This window comes from Seriola aureovittata, chromosome 1 (genome assembly GCF_021018895.1).
Source record: "Seriola aureovittata isolate HTS-2021-v1 ecotype China chromosome 1, ASM2101889v1, whole genome shotgun sequence".
NCBI lineage: Eukaryota > Metazoa > Chordata > Actinopteri > Carangiformes > Carangidae > Seriola > Seriola aureovittata.
Genome location: NC_079364.1, coordinates 13,531,334 through 13,555,616, shown reverse-complemented (window position 1 = coordinate 13,555,616; position 24,283 = coordinate 13,531,334). Strand labels below are relative to the sequence as shown.

General features: G+C 41.7%; 1 protein-coding gene across 1 annotated transcript in view; it reads right to left on the bottom strand.

Moving 5' to 3' along the window:
* Positions 1-24,283, bottom strand: part of igdcc3 (immunoglobulin superfamily, DCC subclass, member 3) — a 58,679-nt gene that overhangs the window by 22,829 nt on the left and 11,567 nt on the right. The window contains exons 3-6 of the mRNA XM_056387853.1: positions 3,532-3,676; positions 3,281-3,411; positions 2,816-2,953; positions 100-258 (exon numbers count right to left, since the gene is read on the bottom strand). Of these exons, the coding sequence (XP_056243828.1) occupies positions 100-258; positions 2,816-2,953; positions 3,281-3,411; positions 3,532-3,676 (573 nt within the window). The remainder of the gene's footprint in view (positions 1-99; positions 259-2,815; positions 2,954-3,280; positions 3,412-3,531; positions 3,677-24,283) is intronic.

The window sequence follows — 24,283 nt, the reverse complement described above, 5'->3', positions numbered from 1 at the left end:
CACCTGACCACAGCTGTTTTTATGTGCTTTGTGTTTTTCCTCCACCAACTACCACCCAATCTTTAGGAAAATGGCACATTACTTATATCCAGAACTCACCTTGGACCACCAAACGTCCCTGAGCAGTCCTACGAACACGGGTCCCTGGTTTGTTGGCAGCACACACATAGACCCCTGAGTGCTGCACACCAACGTCTGAGATCATCAGATTCCCTGTGCCGAGCACCTGGATTCCCTCCACACCGATGGGACGGCCGTCTAGTCAGGGAAAGGAGAGAGAGCAGTTGAGAAGGATAAAGGGAAATAATTAATATAATAAAACAGCCAAAAAAAAAAAAAAAAAAAAAAAAAAGGACAGGCTGTGCACATGTACAGCATGTGTTCATGTTAGATGGGGTGAACGGGGGTGTGTGCACTACTGTAAAGATCAAAGTGGGCTTAAATTGCCAGCAAGAAAGACTAATTAAATATATTGCACATTTACGGCCACAAGCTGACAGAGGCAGTGCTATTTCTGGCCGTCCCAGAGGTCAAGGATGCAGCCTTCACAGTGAAGTGTGTGAGAACTGTAATGTCTTGTGATGAAGCTGCCACAACAACAGACATAGAGGTAAGAAAGAGAGGAAGGTCACGGGGTTTGTGTTTGCTGTGTGAGCACCTTACGTGCTGTAATTAGTCATCTTTAATGGGAGCTTGTGATGGTTGGGACAGTATTGTATATTTAGAAAGATCAGGTTTTCCAATGTTTTACAATGAATGATTTTTTTTACTGTAAGTACAGCATCTCTAATGGATGGTCTGTTAATTAAAGCTTTCACCTTCCACTATTTTTTAACCTTTTTCTTCGTGCCTTTGTCTGACAAAGCCCTGGAAAACGGTACACTCGCTTTTAAACGGTTACACAGGAGATGGTTGAGCTGGTGGACGAGCAACTATAACTGCAACTTCTAATCTCGTATCTACTTACACAATCCATAGCTGCCTCCTCTCTGCTCTAACTGTACTTACATGATAAGCTCACACTTTCCTGTGCTCCCTATCTAGAGCCTCAACCCCAACAATGACTTCAGTCTGTCTCTGATATTAGCTATGGGGCCAAGGGGGCATTTTAATCCCATCTATTACTTCCACCTGCAGCCTGCCAGCCTGCACGGTCCAGATTTGATGTGTTAAAAGGCGAGGCAGGGAGTCAGGGAGATGGGCACCATGCTGGACACATGCACAGGCAGGAACTTCAGCCAGAAATACAAACCATATGGTCACTAGTCAGCAGGGTATTTTTAGATGTGCTTTCATATCTACTGAATGTGTCAAAATTATATAAAACACAGCAACGTAAAAAAAAAAATATATATATATATAGAAATAAAGTGATTGACGATGAGACAGACAATAAAAACATTATCAGGCAATAAAATCATTGTAACGCTAATGAGTTTTAAGATGCCCTTTAATCACATATGTTCATATGAACACACACTCCCTTCGAGATTTTTCTAAATGGATGATTTTTTAAAGACCTTACGTCTCTCACAGCTTTCTGGGGGAAGTAAAAAAAGAAAAAGAAAATCACTAACCCGCCATTAGATCCATCACAATTAATCAGAGGAATCTCACAGTCAGTTAAAAACTTAACGGGAAGCCTGTGCACTGAAGCCAAACCGAAACCTTGCAGCTTCATTTAGACAAGATGTAATCTTGTGATGATGGAGAGGACAATGTTTGTAATTAATCATGACAAATTATTGAGATGAAATAAATCACTCCAAAATGCTTACCAAGTGGTTTTGGTCTGTGCTTGTCATTATGAAGTGTCTTATTGCCCTTTCTGCATTTTTCCATTATCACTAACAGACGCACTGGACTGAGAAGTAACAGTCCAGCGAGCTTTTGTCTCAACAAAAGCAGCCTTGTTCTTTTCGTGCCTTTTTCTACTATATCTCTTTCTCTCTCACTCTTGCCCCCTCCATCAGTTTCTCTCCGTCAGGCACTAATTAACTTAGTGTCACAAAAGAAAGAGAACACACTTGCAAGCTGTGGAGCTGTGCAATGAATAGCAGCAAACAAACTCTAGCATTAAGGAGTGACGGATGTGAAACTATCAGATTCATTATGCAGCTTATCCCAGCCTCCCCTGCTGTAATCTAATACATACAAATCCCATCGTGTTAGCATTTCAGTCTAGCGATATTGTGTAAGGCAATACCCTCAATCTGATTATGCCCAAACTGTTTGGGAAGGGGAGCAATTTACATTTGGAACAGCAAATCAGATTGGATAATAGGTAAAGAAAACAGATAGCAGATTGAAAAATTGGTCACGACAGACTTTGAGTGATAGTCAAGAAAAAAGGCACAAGACGGGAGGGAGAAACTAATCGCATCTGTCTCAGCACCTCATAGCAATTACTCAGAGGCTCTCCAGTGCTTCGAAAGGAGGTTCAACTTCATGAGGACATGAAGCATGCATTTATCAACAGAGATTTGAACATAATGTTTAGCCCTAAGGCCTAATGTTGAATCCCATTGCCTCATGTATACACAATAGATGCTCTACTGTATCAAGTGTATTCTGTGCACACATGCATTACGCAATGCAGGCCAGATCAAAGATGTGATGCAAAGAACATAAAAACGTACGAGGACACAGATACGGCCCACAGGAAACACTTTCACACGTATGAATGCACACTGTGATTGTACCTGGTCTCTGTGACACACAATTCTTCACACATTCAGGAAATGAAAAAGAAAACAAACTACATATATGCACCTTCTCAGGCCTTGACTTTGACCTAATTAGGAAATTTTCTCACCTAGTCTGCTCCAAGACACGATGGGCCGAGGGTATCCGGTAGCAACACACTCCAAGATGGCAGTTTGGTGAACAGTGAGGGTGAGATTTTCTGGACCGACCAGGATCATAGGCTCTTTGTAAACAGATGACTGGGAGCCTGGAAGAAAAAGGGAGAGGGGAGCATAAGATGGGAATGAGCATGATGGATGGCATCCTTTAATTGGATTTCTCTAGAGTGCATTAGCTCAATATGCTGTATCTCTTAGATCAGACAGAGGAACAATAGGTTTGGAAATATGCTGGGCAGATAAACAGAGGAGAATGCAGTGGTTCTATTCAAGCACTGATGGAGGGAACAAAAGATCAGCACACAACACGGACTCAAAAGTTAATCTACAATGAAGGTGTGCATGCTTGCTTCCATGTGACAAAAAACAAAGTCTGCACATGGTATGTAGATGTGAAATTCATTAAGTGTAACAACCTGAAACGGTGAGGAGTGCTTCAGTGCTGTGTTTCACTCCTGCACTGTTATGGGCCACACAGCAGAACTTTCCGCTGTCCTCGTCACGCACTCCAGTAATCTGCAGAACACCTGTAGGCAGCAGAGTGTACCTACGAGACAGAAAACGAGACATCAGACCGAAGGAGACAAACGCGATGAGACCTGGTAAATGACCTATAAAGTGCTGACATTTCTAATAAGTGTCAGCTCGTGCTGTGGTTTGGTCCTACCTCTCGTCCTTGGTGTCCACCGGACGGCTGTCTTTTTCCCAGCTGATGACAGGCTCTGGCAGGCCATGGATCTGGCACTGGAATCTAGCCACACCAGACTCCTCGGCATGCACCGACTCTGGTTGGACATGGAAGTCTGCCATGGCTGTAGAGGGAGGGAGAGGGGGGACATTAGGCCATGACATCACAACACAGCTACAGAGCAACGAGCCTGCTTGCTTACATCAAAGAACTATTTCTGTATGGTTTCTATACAATTCTCCTGACAAGTTCACGTTATCTGGTAACATCTAGGCATTATGTCAGCAGGGAAAATAGCCTCACAGCAACACTGTGTGACATGCCAGTGTCACGTGAATTTATTCATTAACACATATTATGGAGAAAACTCATGACAAGGGATGATGATTCACAGGGTGTGAATACAGACTTGAGAAAAAAAAAAAAGACTAAGCGCACGCAATGTAGAATTGTTGAATTTATGGACACAAGCAGGGTTTTATAACAGTGCTCAACATAAAGTGAACACTGATATCTTTACTCGCCACATCACTGTGTTTATGAGTAATGAAAATGAGTGGGAATAATACTAATACCAATCAAATGATGACCACCAAAGTAAAGCCTTCAAAAACCTGCACACAACCTGTACAAGGAGATTTCTGATTAGTGGCCATCACAGTGTAGGGATGGTATTAACTGTTGTGTTACTGCTGTGATTTTCCTCAAAATAAATTGCTGTGAAAATTACAGAGATGCCAGTGATGTTCTCTTTCACTACATTTAATAGAGAACACAAGTGCAGTAATCTACTCTGGACACCACTGACAGTGGGGCTGAACCACCAGGGATATGAAGGTCATAGCATTTTAAGACTTTGGTTACTTGGTCACAGAAGACAACTGGGAGATTTAGAGTATATTTCTGACAAAGAAAACCACTGTATACGTGTATATGTACTATATACAGTGGGGTTCAAAAGTCTGATCCACTGTAGCCTTTCTTTCCATAGGAATATCTGATTAATGCAGTGTTGTTTTCAAACCCACATTTATTTTGAAAGTCTTACTTAGTTCCTCAAATAACATCCCACGGAACATATCTGCTATTTCTGTTGTGCCACACAAACAGTTCAAAGGGTGCGTTCTGTTCAAGAGAGGACACAGCAGATGTACAGTAGTTGTACATGAGCCACAGTCATCAGTTGCTGAAGGTGATCTCGTCATACATATGTAAAGTACAGGGCCCGCATATGGATTTCCTGCCATATGTTAACATTTAGCATGTAGGTCAGGCACATTTTTAAAAATTCATGTCAACAACGACAAGGACAACACATACACACACAAACACATCACCATATAGCTAAACCAGTATCAATATATCCCTACAGAGAGCCTCATTCAGCTGCACCTCACATGTCTACTCCCCACAGAACAAAGGCGGTATCGAAGGTGGAGCCAGCGACAAACTCAATTAGTGAGAGGCCCTCTGCTTCCACAGTTCTCCCACCTTCTTCAACACAAGTATACTCATTTAAATGTCAACCATAATTAACTTGGACGAAGGGGACTTATCTGAACACAGTTAGCATAACAAGAGGGACGGACTCTTTATTATTTCATACCCTCCTGCTCTTCCCAACCTGTAGCCTGCATTAATTCATTACTTACAGGATGAGTAAGTAGTTAGCAGCGCTACTCAGGAGGCTTATTTATGCCTAGAACACGTCTGGTTATTGTTCATTTGTTCTTCCATTCATGTCTTTTGCTTCCTCTGCTTCTTATGTTCAGTGTGTTTGTGTGTATCATTGGTCCCAAGAAACACACGATTGTCTTTATCTTGCACAGTGGATAGTATTTATCTATTTTATTATATTTTTTTTATTTGTTTACCGACTTATCTGCGATTCCTGCTTTGAATCATTTATACTGACATGTCATTCATGTTTATTTTACACTGTTGAGACGGTGCAGTGTTACAAATATCTGCATTGAAATAAAAACCTAAACTACAAACATTCTTTTTTTTAATGGACAAGAGATTGAGAGCGAGACACAGAGAGTGAGAGTGAGCATGAGGGTGAGAGAGATACTTGATATAGAGTGGGGTACTTTAGACCACTGTGGCTGCATCAGTGGTCTAACGCTGTGATTATTCCATTTCAGAGCTTAATGAGAAATCTGTCATTCTCCGACACGGCTTGACCTTAGATCTCTGAATGAATGTATGGAGCTCTGATGAAAATTTAAACATGCTAATTTAGTATTCTTCCAGTAGTGACTTCACTCTCCATAAGCTATGAGTTCTCTGTGACAAGAGATTGCACGTTCACCATTTCCATTGTTTCGTCAAGATAAAAAAAAAAAAAAAAAACAGTGTAGAAAATCTGACTGTTACTCAGCCTGACAGATTTCTCAGGCTCATGTGTATTTATTTTTTTCATTTTGCCTCTCTACTACAAGGCCACACTTAAACAGCTGTGCATGTTACTGAGGTAATTCAGCTTAAGTGCCTATGTCAAGGGCCCAACTGCATTTTTTCCACCTGGGACTCACAACCTTCTAGCCATAAAATGTTTGAGGCCAACTTCACTGTGAAGCATAGATTGCTCAAACGTCACAGAGAACATCAGTAATATTTTATCACTGAACCACTATAATGGTAGATATACAGCTTTTTACATGTTCTTAAGATAATATGCGTTTCCTTTTACTACAGTGAACTGCAAGCCCCTAAAACATTCTTCTCTTTCATTTAAATTTATTAAAGCTGTAAAACACCAAAAGTCATTGCAAACTTGTAGTAGAAGTATCAAATTATTGTATATATCCTATGACAGAATATTGGCTCGTAAGAACACTTTTTATGGGTTCTCACTTCTTTCCAAGACAGAGTGTTGACAAAAGCAATCGGCAACACTTTCTGCTTTGGCCTGCTGTAATATAGAGATCGGGGCAGAGACTGGCAGAGTGCAGCATTGAATTAATGTCCTGAAGGCCCTGCCACTGCTGATACAGAAAGGTTAGGTGTAGTGAAACAGCAAGAAATCCTTCAGAACACAATAGAGCTCAGAGTGACTAATGTGACCAAAGAAGCTCACTGCCTTGGAATACAGCCTCAAATTAAGACACACACACACACACACACAGACACACACACACACACACACACACACACAGACACACACACACACACACAAGAGGGCCAGTGCCTATAGGAGCTTTCTTGTGCATCTTTGCCAAGTAGTCATGGTGTCCACTGATCTGGCTGTTGTGTGTGTCCGCCGACACCGCCCCTCTAACGGGCCCCACCCTTGGCCCTCATGCATAAAACATGGTTTCTCTAAGAGGCCCACACCCCACACTATCGACAAACTCGCTCAATCAGACACAACTAGATAAAAAAAAATAAATAAAGAAATCACACCAGGGTTACATACATATAAACATATACATAAATATACATATAAACACATACAGAACATACACAACAAACATGTTAACTGTTTGTGCGGGATGTAAAGAAAAACAGCCATTCGCAATCTTCACTGTGCATGTGCCTGATGTTGTTGGAGAGGTGGCAGAGTCAATCTAAAGTGATAGAGTTCAGCTGCAGCATATACATATAAACAAACTCGAAGAGCTGCTTCAACAGAAACACACCACTGTATCGATCGGCCTTACCACTGTAGGAAAACAGAGACACACACACACACGAGGCACTGAGACGCTCTCGCTCATCCCAACACCCAGCAGCAACAGACCTGTAACGCCATTGTTTTTCACTCTTGCTTTGCTAGGTGTTGACAGACACTCGCACATGATTAAGGACTGTCCACTGCCAGCATGATGCTGCTGGCTTAAATGGAGCAGGTCTAATTACTGCAATAAGGCAGAGACTGGTTGGGGTGCATACTAAAAAGAAATCCATACACAAGTGCACAGGGAGGAGATTGTTCCTTGAACATATGTTTGACGGTTCCTCTGTGACAACCACAAAAGAAGAATGAGTGAGGGTGTAATATGAATGAAGGTCATAGACAGGAAATGTGAAGCGTGGTGATTTAGACGGGTTGCTAAGCTGTAAATCAGGTGTTGTCAAAACTCTGGTCGTCTAATAATAGCCAACAAGTGACTGGCACTGTCCTGCTGTGTGCTTCACAATTTGCAACTAAACAGTTCCATAAGGAGTCAGAACCAGGAAGAAATTAAATTATTATATGTAAAAGGTCATTTTAAAGGTCGAAATTTTATATCCTTATCCTTCCTGGAATCTCACAAAGACACACAAAGGATGAAATATGAATGCAAGTGCAGATGTACTAATACTGATTATTGGATTTGAGGGCCCGTGACAAGCTCAAAGGGCAGTCAATATTGATGAATTTCCCCATCCTTCAATTCAACACTGCTGGTCAACAGGAATTTAAACATGTCGATTTTTTCTCTCCTTTTTCATGTGGGAAACTGTATCTAATGAAGAAATGTAGATTAAATGGTGATTTTATCTGAATGACCCCTCACTGAACTATTTTTTTGCCTAATGGCTCCAGAGTAATGATCCAATTCTTTACTGCTCAGTTAAACACAGACACACACAAACCCAACAGAGAGTAATTAACAAGGTGATTAAAGTCCCAAACTGTGCTGTTTTATGTGACAGCTCCTACTGCAGTGACCAAATCAGTCAATCTGTTGAGACACTTCCATGTTTTTTTTTTACAGTCCTGTGGTCATGTGAATGTTTTTCTTCCTGTGCTCGGGATGATTCATTGATATGACAGAGGTAATGATGCCAGCAGAGGGACAGAGATCCTACAGCAGCATTCAAACCTGCAGCTATGGAGTAAAGCTTCAGTGAACCCCCATGTTATAATGTCATCACCCTCCCTCTCGCACATTCACCCTTGCCTCCAGGCTCTCCTCCCAACTGTCCACTATACACTTCAACCGTTTGCTTGGCTCTTCATTGCTGCACCCCCCCCCCCCTTGAGTCCTCTCAAGCCAGTGGCATCATTAAGCACATGTTGCTCGAGCAAGGGTGATGACGGCTGTACCCACCCAACCCCCACCGTGGTAAACCAGTAAAATAGAGATGAGGCACATAAATAATGGAGATGGTGTACAGTGCTATTCCAGCATGGAGAGCCCACACTTCAACAGCCTTTAAATAGGCATCCCTGAAATAGCAGGCACTGTGCTGGGACCCTAGAGATGGCATTCTAATGCAGAGGTGATATTTTATTGGCTGCCTGCCGCACTACCCCCCCCCCCCTTCAGCACCCTGTGCCCAAGCCTTGGCACTCCTGTGATCAATCTGCAGGTCCGTGGTGCGTGATGCTTATCACCTACGAAATGAAGGGCTGCACGTGCTAACCTCTGTCTTCTTCTGACACACACTCGTTCTCCTGTAATGCTTTGGAAAATCAACACCTTTCTGTGTCGGTACCTGCATGAGCAAAAGCATCAGTTGAGCTGCACATCTGCCGCTCGGGCCCGGTTTAAATTAAAAGCTCTCCAACCTGCAATATGATTTATACAATAGGACCTCAGACTCATGTTTTCTTGTTAGTTGTCTAGCAGTTAAGCTTCAGTGAGAAATACATATCCTGTGATATCTTGCACTTTTCTGTTGTATCTGGCATATGATCTGTATTGCTTCTTTACCAACAGGCACATGTGGTGGTCCAGTGTAAACTTTGCCTTTACATATTGTGGGCATGGATTGTCTATTTCAGTGCAACTAAGAAAGGAATTCTTTGCCTTTGGTTTTTGCAAGCTTCAATAAAACTGATCAATAAGTGTGTGATACAGCAGCAAAGATTCTATAGCGGTTCCACTGGCTCTGTGAAACATAAACTCCAGCCTAGGCTCATGGGAATGTCATTAGCCAACCAACCCACCAACCTCCACTGCCACCTCCACGGCCATGCCGCTAGCACAGCTAAATGATCACCTCTGCTGTATTGTTTTTAAAACATCAATAAAAGTTAGTGCTCCAAATGCAGAGAGAGGATGTCGAGAAGGGACTGACTGCATAGCGTGAGTCAAAGTCAAATGTTAGGATAAGAAAAAATACATTCTGTCCACTTTATTTACTGACCTATTATGTTCATGATTTTATGGCCTTTCCTTTACCTGCCTCTGGTGATTTGACCTCTTATATTCACAGCTGAACATGACAGATTTTCTTACTTCAGTGAATTTCCCCTCTCACATTACAAAACCATTTTGACTAGAATTTAATTACCTCTTTTGCTCATGCTCCAAGCTTTTTTGCATTGGACTTTCCAGTGGTGTGATTGTCCTTAAGTCTGTTGGGGTTGATCAATACTCTGGAGTGTGTGTGCACTAAGTTGAATATAGTGAGATTGATGGCTGCTATTAAGGCTCCCAGTAGGAGGTGGAAGGAGCAGCAATGCTACAATAGTTATCAGTGACAAAAATGCTTAACTTTTCTTCTTCGATTAACCAAGGAAATTAACAGAAGACACGCTGAGTGACCACAAACACAGAGACCCATGTACATTTTAATGCAATCCGACATAACAGTTCTATAATTAGCACTACTGTTGTAGAGATGAGAGGTCAAGTGAGCAAACTCAATCTGCTGATGATGACAATGCAGTGCAGTTTGTAAAATTTAGACCTTGTTCTAATTTTTGGGGCTGCATTACCATAAAGTTGTCAGGATCAGACCTGAAAGCATTACTCAATGAATTGACTATTGAATGTCGACCGATGTAAAATTAATCATCAAGCGACTTATCATTTAAGTCACAGCAAAAACGACTAAAATTCACTGCTGGTTTTCTTCTTGTCTTGTATGATATGAAAATAAATCTCTTCAGGTTTTGAGCATTTGTTTGGACAAAAGAGCCATTTGATTATTTCAGCTTGGTCTTTGGGGAATTCTTTTTCTAATTTTTTAATTTATGTTTTCTGGCACTTAAATGAGAGAAAATAACATAAAGATTAAATGATTATGAAAACAATCATTAGTTCCAGCCCTATTCTGGATTGTGCAATATCATGAGGGTTTTTGAATATTCTTTACAAACGGTAAATGTGGCAAAGCAATTTTTTTTATTTCTTATTTCATCTCATTACATAAGAAAAAAATCTTATCTTATTCTTATTTTTTATACTGTTACTGTTAACCCTTTGGTGGCAAACACTATTACATTGCCAGTCAAGGTAGCCAGTGCTGAATACTAAAACAGCATTATCAGGCAGTGTAAATTATATCAGTGTAAATATTAATGTATGAGCTATTAGCAGCAAAGTAATATAAGTAAGAAAATAAAAGCTTTTTGTTGCACAAACACAGCATGATGGGAAAGGCACATTGCTTACTGTCTAGTTATTTTTTTTCCCCACCCCTTCTAACCTCTCCACCCCAGGGACAAAGCCTGGGCCTCCCTTGGTGCCCTGCTCTGTGCCTGTGCCTCTGTCACACCACTAGCTACTGCGCCACCTCTAGCTCCCCCCTCCACCACCACACCCCATCGTCCGGCCTCTGCTCCTCCCACTCCAGCACCCCCCAGCCCCTTCTCCCTTGGACCGCCCCAAATCTCCACACTAAGCCTCCTACACTCACTTCAACACGCAGACCCTAATTAAAGAGAGACCCATTAAAGGACAACAGATGCTGAAAATTAAAGGATTATTTAAATGATTCCCAGTCATGGCTGGGGTAAGATTAGACACAAGCGCGAGAGAGAAAAGAGAGAGTGAGCGAGCTTGGGGAGGACAAAAGAGAAAGGAGGGTTAAGATAACCAACCAGTGCCATGAAAAGTAGCATCTGATTTTGAAATTAACTGCTAGTGTGGCAAACTTGTTGATACTGTTTCCGTTTTTTAATTTAAAAAATTAATAAGTGTTTAAAAGATTTGTTTGTGCATGCAAAGTCTCACAAGCAACAAAGAAGGGATTTGATGTGCGGGAACAAAAAGAGCGGGTCTTTTGTATCATTTAAGGACTAACTGGGCGTAAAACTGCATACTCATTAAACAACTTCAAACAATCTCTCATGATAATCAGAGAGACGGCTCCAACGGGCTCAAAGACTTCACCGAGACTTACTCTGATGTGTGTGTGTTTTCCACGCTGCCCATCACACAATCTAGTTTACTCTACAACACGGATGTCTTTCTCTTCAACATGCAGGTGGGCCCACGCTTCTTTTTTGTTATGCACACTCATCCCACCACAGCACCATCCGGCATCTCATGGGGCTTTATCTTGTGCATCGTCTCAGACACACCCACAGGCACCTCTACACTGACAAACACACAGAGCCCCGGTCGCAATGATGTTTTCCATCCTGATCATCTAAAAGTTTGATGCAGGAGAGAGACCTGCCTGGCTGGTGGAAGAAGAGGGCAAAGGACAGGTGTGAGTTTGTTTGTTCTTATCATCTTGATATTCTGTACAGCTACTGCCTGAAAGTTATTAGGTTTAAGAAAACAATACCTCTCTTAAATCAATATGCAGCCTACAGTTTTCTATTTCTGTTTCCTGGTTGGACACTGGGGATGAAATTCTGCTTCTGCTCTGGTTGAAAAAAGAAAGACAGACATGAAAAACAGAGAGACAAAGAGGTACTCTCCTATAACTGGAGCCTGGAATCCTCTACTCAAAAGAATTCAATCTCCTCTTAACTTGCCCCCCTCCTTTGTTTGTCCCTCTGCTAAATTACCACCTTATTAAGAGCATTGCATGTGCGGTGTCCCCAGACAGATCCCCTTGTCATGGCTGAAATAGAGGGTTTCTTTATATAAAGCTGAATAATGATACTAACTTAATTTCTTCATTGGAGAGAATTTGAGAATCTTTTCCTCGTCTATGGCTCATCGGAGCTGTAGTTGTTGCTGTTGTTGAAAACGTACACAATTACCGTCTCGGCTCAAGTTTTTCTGTTCAATTCTGTATCAGAAATCATTTAGCTGAGAATTCAGACAGAAAACATATTCCGCTTTTCACAAAAACTGATGAAAGAAACCTCTCATGGCAAAACACATAAAGAACTGAAAGCCCCTAGAACAGAAGCTGAGATTAAGTGGGTCGGGATGCAGCCTCTCTGAAGGCTGCTGATTTCCCACCTTTTCTCCTCTTTTTAACTTGCTAGGTAGCTGATAGTAATGAATTTTTTTTCTCTTGAGCATTTCGGGGAGCTATAAGCTTTCCTTAAGGCTCTGTGCTCAAAATTATTTAGCTGAAGAGGAAGAAATTCACCTAATTTACTCGCACGTGCACTCTTCACACATTCACACAGTGTCACCAAGACAAGACAGAACAAGAGGGGTAATTTACATCTCCTCTTTATATGTGCTTGGTATTTTCAGTCAATTCCAAGATCATGTTTCTTTTTTTCCCCCCAAAACATCAGTCTACAAGCATTTATTGTCAAGAGTAATGAACCTTAAGAAAAGATGTTGACACTCTCCTTTTTCACACCTTATTGCTGCTGGGAAGAGGCTGTGTCTTCACAATGCCATTCTCCACTTGCCCAGAGGCCACATATCTAATTAATATCACCAATACCTCAGCATGCAACTGCCTACTTGAGAATTAAAATGAGATGCCTCTCCCACCATCCTACAAGAATATACAAGCTCATATCCACACGAATTATGTACAGCCTCTCATTCAGCTCATTCACTGTACACTGCACAAAAAGCAAAAACCTACACCGGCTTTGTCCCTGTCTTGTTTCTTGGTGTTGGAGAGAGTGAAATATTTTAAAACGTTCAGAGACATCTGGGGTAAAATAACATTTATATTCAAATGGAAATGCCATTAAATTCTTCTTTGGCTTGTCCCCGCCTCCTGTTTTGTGAAGTCAGAAATAAGTGAGGCCCGCAGACAGCAGTGGTTCTGAATAACAACCTGGACGGACATTTGGCATCACAATTCTCCTCAGTCTAACGCTCATTACTTCCCCCTCATTAGAGGACAACTGTTGGGTTGGGAGGCCACTTTGAGGAGGCAAGGATGAATCTCTCCAGAAAAGTCTTTCCTTTGTGCTGCTGTTTCTTGATCATACATCGCTGCTGTAAATGTCTACAGAAATTTCAGAGATTAATATACCTTTGTGTGTGTGTGTGTGTGTGTGTGTGTGTGTGTGTGTGTGTGTGTGTGTGTGTGTGTGTGTGTCTCCCTCTGTGTGTATGTCCCCTTTCTGAGAGGGTGCATCTGACAGTGACTTGGAGGGGGGCTGGTCTGAACCAGGGGTAGATGGATGACCCCACATCTGGCACTCCCACGGGACATCTGAAAGACGCAGGGCGGGACCGGCCCATGCGCTCCACTGCATCTCATAGCACCCTGAAAACTGTGCTCCCCAAATGGCTGAAATGGCTGTGTAAATCTCACCCGTTCGTTACTCCATCACACACACACACACACACACACACATACACACAGAAGCCCCTGGTAGTTGTAAGTGGGAGGTCCACTGTGCCTCAGCTGCGTGGTTCCCACTGGGCATTCATCTGTGTCTTAGTGTCCCTAGTGATTTCCAAATCCTCACATCACAGCCTCCAAAAATGCAATCCTGTCAAAAATTCACATAAACAAATCCATCAACAGAGCAGAGTGACAACTGCACATATGAAATCTCAAACTGTCCATTTAATGCAAATCCCAAGACTAGGGCTTCGGCTCATTTTACTGTTCAAAATGATTGAAGGAATTCAACATTAACTGATTTCCTTTAACTTTTTAATAAAATATGGGCTTTTAGTAAGATTTGTAGCAGCTGTATGTATGTATATATATATATATATATATATATATATATATATATATATATATATATATATATATATATATATTGCTCTTTGTCTATGTGTATACACATACACACATATATTTATATTCATCTTTTTTGAATTCCTGTATAAACTGACAAACAAGCTAGCTAGCTGTGTTGTATCAACAACAACAACAACAACCATTAGCTAGCTAACTAATATGGCTAAGTTTATCTATAAACTGACTACTGGTTGCTTACTTTTCCAAGAAGTAACAATAATGCAATGCAATAACAACTCTGCATCAAGTCATTCAAAGTCTGAAGGTCCCTCCACCTCTCGAATGTTAAACATACTGTATGTGCAACAGTTTTACAAGAACAACAATATAACAGCACAGCTATCATTATTATTTGCAAAACGTTCATCTGTGTGGTTTTAGCTAGGCTGCCCAATTCCTGCATTTACCCCACAATGGTGTAAAATAGCTGGACATAATGTTTGCATGACAAAGAGTAAGAAAACACATTTGCTAATATTGTTGTAATATGTTGTAATATAAAGCATACATTCACAATTCATATATTATATGCATTTTACAAAAAAACATGGATTAACGAAAATAACTTCTCTGGTAGCTCTGGTCCAGTCTCTTCGAACTACACGCAGCAAAGCAGAAGCCTGAGTCACATATGGAGCTGATTCCCAAATGTATATATGAATGTTCCTAAATCTTCATCTTGGCAGCATTTGTAGTGTCAGTGAATGTAGATAGCAATCTCTCAGTGAATGGCACACATCTATGCTTATCCATATTATGCAGGCCTAACCTCATTTTAGACTGCTTTCTCCTCTGCCTTTCCTCTTTCCTGATTTTCATCCTCCTTCTAGCTTCACGTTCTCACTGCCACATAATCTTTAATAGGAATAGACAGGCAATTATGGTGTTTAAAATGAAAACCTTTCCGTTAATTTAAAAAGAATTGGCTGTAACATAGGACTAATAAGTAAGAGTAATATTCTCGCTACCTGCCATATTTACCTTGCCTGAGATAAGAGTTTATCTGTGAATGGAGGATGGGAATGTGCAGTAATAGACAAACAAGAATCCATATGTTCCAAACATACAGTATGTGACACACAGCGAGGGAGAATGACTGTGGTCATAAAGCAGCATGGGGGGGCACAGGTTATTCATTAAAAAGCTTAAGTTGGATTGTCTGTGTGTGCAGGGTGCTGAAAGAATCAGGCTCATTCATTTCTGAGAAATTATCCATGTTACTTGGATACGAGCCCTGGGACACACTGTCACTTTTACTCTCCGCTTAAAACACGTGGGCACACTTATTCACGCGTGATGGCTTATATACGGCAAAGGTGGACAGACATGCATGCACATACTGACATGCACAAGAATGAGTTTCTCTCTCTCCCTCACATGCACGCACACACACACAGACACCCGGCACAGCCTCTCACAGTCCTCCCCTGCTCCATCAGCTCAACTGACAGCAGTAATGAGTTTCTTCTCTGCGTAAGCCAACTGGCACCCACTCAAGGGAATTTTTCAGGCTGAATTGTGGCCATTAATCACAATCCCGGGCAACACAGTGCCATCACGTGTGTGGCAAACAGAGATGCGTTCGTGGGGGGCAATGGGTCTACAACACAGCAAAGGAGGAGCTAGCAATTATGTCAAAGACACAGGGAATGGCTGACGAGGAAGGAAAGACCATAAAAATCTAACAGTGCGTCTTTCGGTAAATCATCTTCTTACTGAGGACAAGTCTGGGCCTTGGCCCATACTGGACGAAACACAGGATGAAGAAAGGAAGTAGCAAAAGTCCAGATGCTCTGCTCTGTAAACATGAGCTGAATTACTGGGGGGAGAGAGATGCTGTTACATCAATCATTACCAACAAGATAGGTGGGGAGATACTTCACTCAACAACTGCACGCCTTTAGGTACTTGTGGCTGCAACACAGACATACGTTCATGGACATGTAAACAGACATGCTGAAAACTTGCTGGAAAAAAAAAAAAAAAGAAGCAATAAATACAGAATAATTCCTGGGCAGCCATAGTGACAACCGCCCTCTGAGAGCATTGAGCATTTAATATAATCACAAAGAGAGCAGCAGTTGTTAATGTATGGAAAATTGCCATCGCCTCGTCGAGACATTGTCACCAGCGCATGCTCTTGTTGAGACAGCAGGGAAACTCAAAAGTCTGCCTCCTATTCTTTTCTTTTCACTGTCTTGTTTTCCTCCCTCCTTTCAGGCTGCCAGCTGACTGCAGTCACCCCCCCCCCCCCCCCCCCTTCACCCCGTGCCTCCAAACTGGCTAATCCTGATGAATTCATGCTAATATGGAGTCAGTAACCCCCAGCTCCTTTTGTATGCACATGTGCGATTCCTCTGCCACGCCCACTGCATGCAGTCTAGTTCACACCAATTCACGAGGAAAAATAACCACGGAGGAAGAGGAGCAGAGACAAGACAGAGAGGAGAGGCAAGTGCAGGCCCTGTCATAACCACTTAGTGTTACAAGACAGTGGGTGAGAAATGAAAGCCCTTTGTCTCTGCCTCTACCTATAGTGTGTGTGTGTGCAAACAAAGACTGTGCAGATCCCCTATTTGTTGCGACAGTGTATCCATTCTATCAGATAATGAAATACCATTTTCAGGATGTGAGTAAACAAAGAGCAGCTCTGGATTTACATAAATTGAGAGAAACAGTTTTTCCATGGAAAAAAGAATCTGAAGGCTTGGGTTTATGAACGATGGAATAAAATATAGAATTTGTCTTTCTATAGTGACTCTTTACTGAAAATCCAATTCCTGTCACTTATTCAGGATTATCGCTTCTTCTTTAGATATTTTTTTTTTATCAGGTGTCTGCACGGACCACCTTAGGGCTGCAACCAACCTTAATTTTCATTGTAGATTAATCTGCTGATTATTTTCTCAGTTAATCTCTTTGTTTATAAAATGTTAGAAAGTGACATTTTCAAATTTCTTGATTTGTTCAACCTACAGTCCCAAAAATTCTCAAAATCAGTTTCCTATCAAACAAGGCAAAGAGAGTAGCAAATCCTCACACTGGAACCAGGAAATGTTTTGCCATTTTTGCTTGAAAAATTACAAATCAATCAATTATCAAAATAGTTTCCCATTCACCTTCTGTGAAACGACTATTTGATTAATTATCCCTCTATTCTATTCTTGTTTTGAACATTTGAGGGAGCTCAGTATTAAACATCAGTGTGTTTTCCCACTAAATGATTATTTTTACCTTACAGTATTGTGATATGTTGTTCCCTAACTGAAAGTCAACACCTGGGATGTTTCCGAGCAGTCCCTCACTCACATATCAATATCTTTGTACACTGCTATTAGATATGATGTAAAACATTGTCCTCAAAACACAGAGGTTGACAAAGAACACACAGGCAGCCTGTGGTGCTGGCTGTCTTGACTGCCATGCTCTCATCTCGTCTATTCCCTGCAGTGAATGGGAGGAGCACTACAATAAGCTGTCAGACATAAGCACATATCAGAGGCTCTTCCAGCCCGCCATCAGCCAGCTAACCCTCTAAAACTGTCTTCCCACTCACAAATAATGCCTATGCTGGCAAATGAAGAGGGCCACTAGCATCATGTTTCATCTTTTCACACCTAGGCGCTGGAATAGTCCACCTTATGACTTACTAACACATGACATGAAATCACTTCTATAAAGATGGGGAAAAAAAAGCTGAGATACATTCATAAATGTGATTTAAGGCTCCAGCTGAAAGGATGATACAAATTCTTTATATGATTATAAAATAAACACATCTCATCTCGTGAGCAGCTACTGAGAAAAGGCCAATTGAAACATCTCATGTGATGGATCCTAAAATTGCTAAAACATCACTTGAGGTGGGAATTGAATTAAATGTTTCAGTCGTATTTTCAGAGAGAGAGAAAAAAGGCCTCAGTAACATGTCTATATGTTGAAGGAAGGCACACTGCACATTAGCTGCAGTTTTTTTTTTTTTACTAGCAGCAGGTCCAGGTATGTACAGTCACTGACCATGAGCCTGTGCCAGAGTGTGCACATGTCCATGTCGGTGCATTTATTTGATGTTAAGACTAGGTAATGTGCACGTTACAGGGATGAATTATGAGTCTGGGGTCAGGGGACCACTTTTCCGGCATGTTGTAACGCCAGAGACGTGCTTCTTCAAGCTAAGCCAGCCCGCCACTGTTGCTTTGCATCCTGCTGCCTATCAAAAGCTGCCCTCGAAACAAAGCTGTCGGGTTCAGGAGGTCACGGCACAGCACTGGAATGGAATGTTCCTTCCTGGTTCAAGGTCCAGCCTCCAGAGCCAGAGGGGCCCAGAGATCATTTGAGACCACCGGCACATGCTCCATCTATTTCACTCCCTACCTCTCCCCGCTTTCATCTACCCCTGCCTGCTTTAGTGATGGCAGCATGTTTTGCTCTGCGACTCTGAAAACTCAAATGAATGCTGCCGAGTCACCTACACTTCTCTATCAAGATTAAATTAACTGCTGTCAAAGAAAACTCTTGACATATGCTGCAAATAAAGCGAATAAAAGTAAAACTATATGTCACATCATGTTGCTTTCAAATCAATGCTCATGGAATTTCAGGCTGTTATTATTTCTAGGATGTCATTATGTGAAGATTTTTTTTCTTGATTAATCAATTACCAGTTTGCCTAATGAAATGTCAGAAAATAGTGAAAAAAACACTGATCGCAATTTGCTAAAGTCCAAGACGCTGTCTTCAAATATCTCGTTTTGTGCAGCCAACAGCCCAAAATTTGAAAATTTAAAGATAATCAATTTACAATGACATAAGAAGGTGGAGCTGGAATGAGGAATTGTTTAGAAATGTTCTTGAATATTGTAAAACATGGCTTTTTGTCTGTTATATGTTGAGGAGAAAGCTCTCTCAATGACAGATCTCCAACGTTTCATTGTAAGATCTCAAATACTGAAAATTTACCAGATTTAATGTTAGATTTTTGTAATAATAAACGGTAATATAAACTACATGAACTGCAGAGTTTGCAAATTAGATTCCCAAAAGTGACACATGCTAACAAAACTACAGACATTGCAAACAGGTTGTCAGGCGGAAACTGGCCACCCCAGAAATCTTTCATCCTATGCCAGCTACAACCTCCTCTAATTGGTTCCTGTGGAATTCATTCCATCCCTGGTGACCAACTCCACACACACTGGAGCTTGACAGTCTTTTAACCCCAAACACTTCTGGAGCGCCGTCCCTATGCGACGACTATGGAGAGAAGAGAGTAAATATCCAAATGAGTTCATGTTTCCACAGTAAATCCCTTATTTCAGAATAAGATAGAAAAGAAAATTGCAATGCATGCACACGAACACAGAGGATAAAACGGTTCAATCATTTCCTCCCACAATCTCTCATGGTATCCTGCTCGCCCTCCCTCATTATTCCCTGCACACAAACACCAGTTAGCCTCCATCAAAAAAGTGAAAATAAGTCTCAATGTGCAAAGCTAGAAACTCCACTTTGAGGACAGGACTTAAAATATGTTGTGTGCAATCAGTGTGGCGGTCAAATAGCGGCTTTAATGCAGAAGCTAATCATTGTAATTGTGTGAAGAAAATTAAAGTCACATTTTTCTCAAGCCAAGCCCAAAATCAATCAGTCATCAAGTCCTGTATTGTAATTAACGTGTGAAAATAACGGCAGTAACAGAGGTGAAGAACTATACTGTCATATAGATTTGACTTTTATTCTCAGAGATGAACTGTTAAGCCTTTATGGAAAACAGACACCGTGTGAGAGAGACAAATAAATGTCCTTTGTGCGTGAGTGAAAAATTGTTGTTCTTCAAGGCTGCTGCGTTGCTTGTTTGGGAAAGGGCAAGGTTAGAGCTGTGGTGCTGTGGCAGGTTTGGGCCACCTTATTTCACAGCCAAAGCCAAGGTCACTGCCACTGCCCCAGGGCCATCAGACAGGGGGATGGGTCCCCACTGGGGAATGAGCAGGAGGCTGAGCGTTGGAGGAGGGGAAAAGTAATGGGAGGAGAATAAAAAAGAAGAGGAGGAGTATTCTGCCCTAGTGCACACAAAAAGGTCACCGTTTCCCAGATAAACCCCCCTCTCCATCGTCCAGCCCCTCGTGACCTCTGACCCCTGTATTTCTAAGTCAGAGCTGAAACAGAGGGAGAAGAAGGGGGAGGGAGGGTGCAAGGGGAAACACACCCACCCGGAGTCAGCAGTGACAAAAGGGGGCCTCAGCTAGCTGAGTCGGTCAGGAGAACAAACGCTCTGGCCACCAACACAAAGCAGAGCCACCAGAGGCTGCACATCTCCACAGCCTCTGCCTGTTCCCAGCCACTCCACTGCCCTGCATTTCACAACTAACAATAGGTGCTGCTCTGCTCCAAGAGGTACCCCAACACACACAAACACAAACACACACACAACCACACACGGGCTAGAGAGGGGAGAGGTGGCTGAGGCCCAAAGGAGAGCTGCTGCCTTCCCATCACTGACTGGCCTTTGTCTCCCACTCCCCTGCTCATTGGCCACCACAGAAAGATTTCCTGATCCCTGCTTAAACAAAGTGGAAAACTGGACTGAGGGGCCCTGTGTGTCTACGTGTCTGTGTCTGTGTGTGTGTGTCTGTGAACAACTGAGGTGGTGATAATGTTAGATAACACTATTATGTTCACTATTATCTCTACTACTAATAACACCGACTAATATCCACCACTGGCTCCACCTCCTTTCTGTCTTCGTCCTTATTACACATTTTCACACATGCAAATCAAAATGTCTGCCAAAGGAGAAGACAGGAAGAGGGAGTTTTGGTGTTTTTATTGGTGGATGGTGCAGACCCTGTAAAGGCTTTTAACTGCACAATCTGACCATAAAGGCTCTGTTAAGTGTAGTGAAGCGTGGTGACGGGGCAGCAGCGAGAGCTACCCAAGCCCCTGGTGAAAGCCTGGAATCACAGGAACACCAACATACACACTCAGCACAAACCCACATACTGGCATGCCTTCGTCCTTAGGAGAACCCTCTATTGACAAAATTTGATTCCCTGTTGCCTAACCGTAATCTAAACCACATCCTCGTTTTGATACTGATGAAGGTTCACCACCTAAAACAGTAAGCAAAAAAGCCCCTTTTGTCTTCACTTTGGAAGACGACAATTCAAACACACTCTTGCATTGGGCCGGTCGAAGTGAAGATGACGAAAAGACACACGCTGGCTTGAAAAACACAAGATTCATTGGTACAGACGAAACCCTTGGAGAGGAGATCATGCTGGATTTGTCCAGATCAAAACAGGTCAATGCAAGATTGCTGTGTATAGATTGCAAAGCCAGACTCCAGCATTTGCAAGACTGGTCCGCCTCGTCCAACCTTTGGTCCCGGCCTCTGCCTCTCTCTTTTCACCTTTCACCTCTATTACTTAGGAATTCCTCCCATGAGCCTTAAAAGCAGGAAGAAGGAATTTCAGGCCCCTTTTTCATTTGTTTGTTTGAGAGTAGCTAGGGTGGCCCAGAGACATCCGCAGACCAACACAGACTTCATTAACAGAGTCCCGCTTTGTGGAGCACGCAAACATAAATGCAGTCAGACGTACTCACACACACGCAACACAAACTTCAAGCAAAGGCGCAATCCCCTCACATTGTTAGGGGCTACCTTCACTTACTTACTAAGTATTATGTTTTCCAAAGTTAACACTCCTTTGTATGACAGTGGAATAAAAAGATGTTATCTGAATGGGCATTATCTGGATGATCAGCTACGGTGTACACAGCTGATGAGAGCAGCTGCTAGAAAAGTTGGCACAGTGGAAGGAGGCAGCATCCTGTGATCACAAGGTCAAAGTTTGCTCATGCATTTTAAGTTGTTCTGGATAAGAGCTAAATAGATCTGTTAAATATACAGAGCACCACTGACAGGAAGAATACAATGTTTGAATTAATTAAACCAATAAAAAAAATGACATCAAGCCAAGATGTTGATGACCAAAGGATCAGTGGTTACTTTGTACTCTAATTTAATGTTTGTCTTTCCCACATTTTCATCCATCTGGACTGGACACTCATGTCACAATGATTCGTCATTTTGTATCTGCACATTTTTAAATAATTTATATTGCTGGAAAAGAAATGTGCATAGTATAATAAGAAAGGAAAACAAATGTTGTACAACTAATGTAACTTTTACTGCATTGCACTTTTAAAAGAAAGAAATGGCAAGTCAAGAGTAGTCATTTCAGTCTCTAGATACTCCAGTCCTAGTAAATATTCCTACTGGGTCCCTCAGCGTTGAATTCTGGATCTCTTACTGTTAACTCTCTATAACCTACTCATATAGTCCCCAACAAAATCCAGTTACCAAGCTGGAAATAAATGTCTTAAGAACATTAAATGTTGAATGGCACATGATTTTCTACAACCTCTGATGGACAGATAAATTTAATTGTTTTACTTTTCCAACATGAAATTATATGTAGATTTAGGTACAACCTATCCCCATCTGAACAGCTAATAATCTTGCATCCAGTTTTGGTATTTGCTTGACAAAATGCTTCTGCCAGATATAAAAAGACTTCAAGCCCTAAATTATTTCACAACTATTTACATCTTTGACTGACGTAGACTACTACATAGCACCACTGTAGCACCACAAGGCTCATTTAAGCCTCCAACCATCTGTTAACTACTGTTTCCTTTAGTCCCATCTTCGGTCCCACAAACACACATAACATAATTCCATGTGTTACTAATCACTATATAATAGACATAAATAGGCTTAAAACCACATCAAACATGGAGACAGTGCTTCTGGAGGATTAGGCAAAGTTCAACATTTCTATCACCCAGCCGTTTCACCACTTGTCAGTATATACCTTCCCCTGTTTAGTGGCTCGATTTCCCAGAGTGATGTTGTTTACACGGGCATTTATTTTTAGAGCATAAGGGTAAATGTTCTGCTCCATACAGTAGCTCATCCCTCACATTATGAAGCAGCTCCTCTCTAACAGAACATTGTTATAGCTCTCCAAGTCCTGTCAGCATGGCTCAAGATTCAAGCACAATAGCAACTACCGTGTTCTTGATTTTCTTATATTAGCAATTCATTCTTGACACGTGGGGATAGAGGGGAATGCAATTGATGTTATTCTGCAAAGCAAGTTGGGGTGCATGCCCTTTTTGTTTCCAACAAAGCAGCATTATCAATACTGTATAAAACATAAATAGTAATTCATGTATTTAATAATTAATTCATAAGTGATTAATAAAAAGTGACTTAAACTGTCTTAATTGGCTTGGAAATGTCACTGAAACCAAATTTTACACTGCATCTCACTGACAGCCACCACCATATAAGGACATACAGTAAAGTAAAACAACAAGGCATACTGCAGGATCCCTTGGTGATGTTCCACTGCTTCAAGGTCAATGATGTACCATCTTCAGAAATAATAGAGGTTCACCCTGCTTCCTTATCCACAAGAGAGTTGAACAAGCTCAAGTATTAGTCAATGCAAATATCCAGTTTTCATTAGGGACATTCTGTATTGCTGTTTATTCAGCTTCCTGACAAAAAAACAACAGAGGACAAACAGCATCTTTATAGACATGAGAGAGAGGGGGCTGGGGGATGGGGGGTGGCAGTTGTTTACCCTTGCCTTTGCTCGTATGTAACAACACAGTATAGGAAAACGACCCATTTTGAACCAATTCTGAAAAACAGATCACTCTTCTAAAAGAAGCAATGAAACCTCTTCATTGTTGCCAACTCTAAATCAGCTCAAATCGAGCATGGATAATCAGGCAATGACATCCGAGTCCGCAGGTGTACAGTAATAAACCAGTTCCTTGTGTCATTACACAGCAGAGGTCAGAGCTCTCATCCCTTCAGCCCGCCTCATCAGTACAGAAGAAAAAGGAAAAAAGCCCT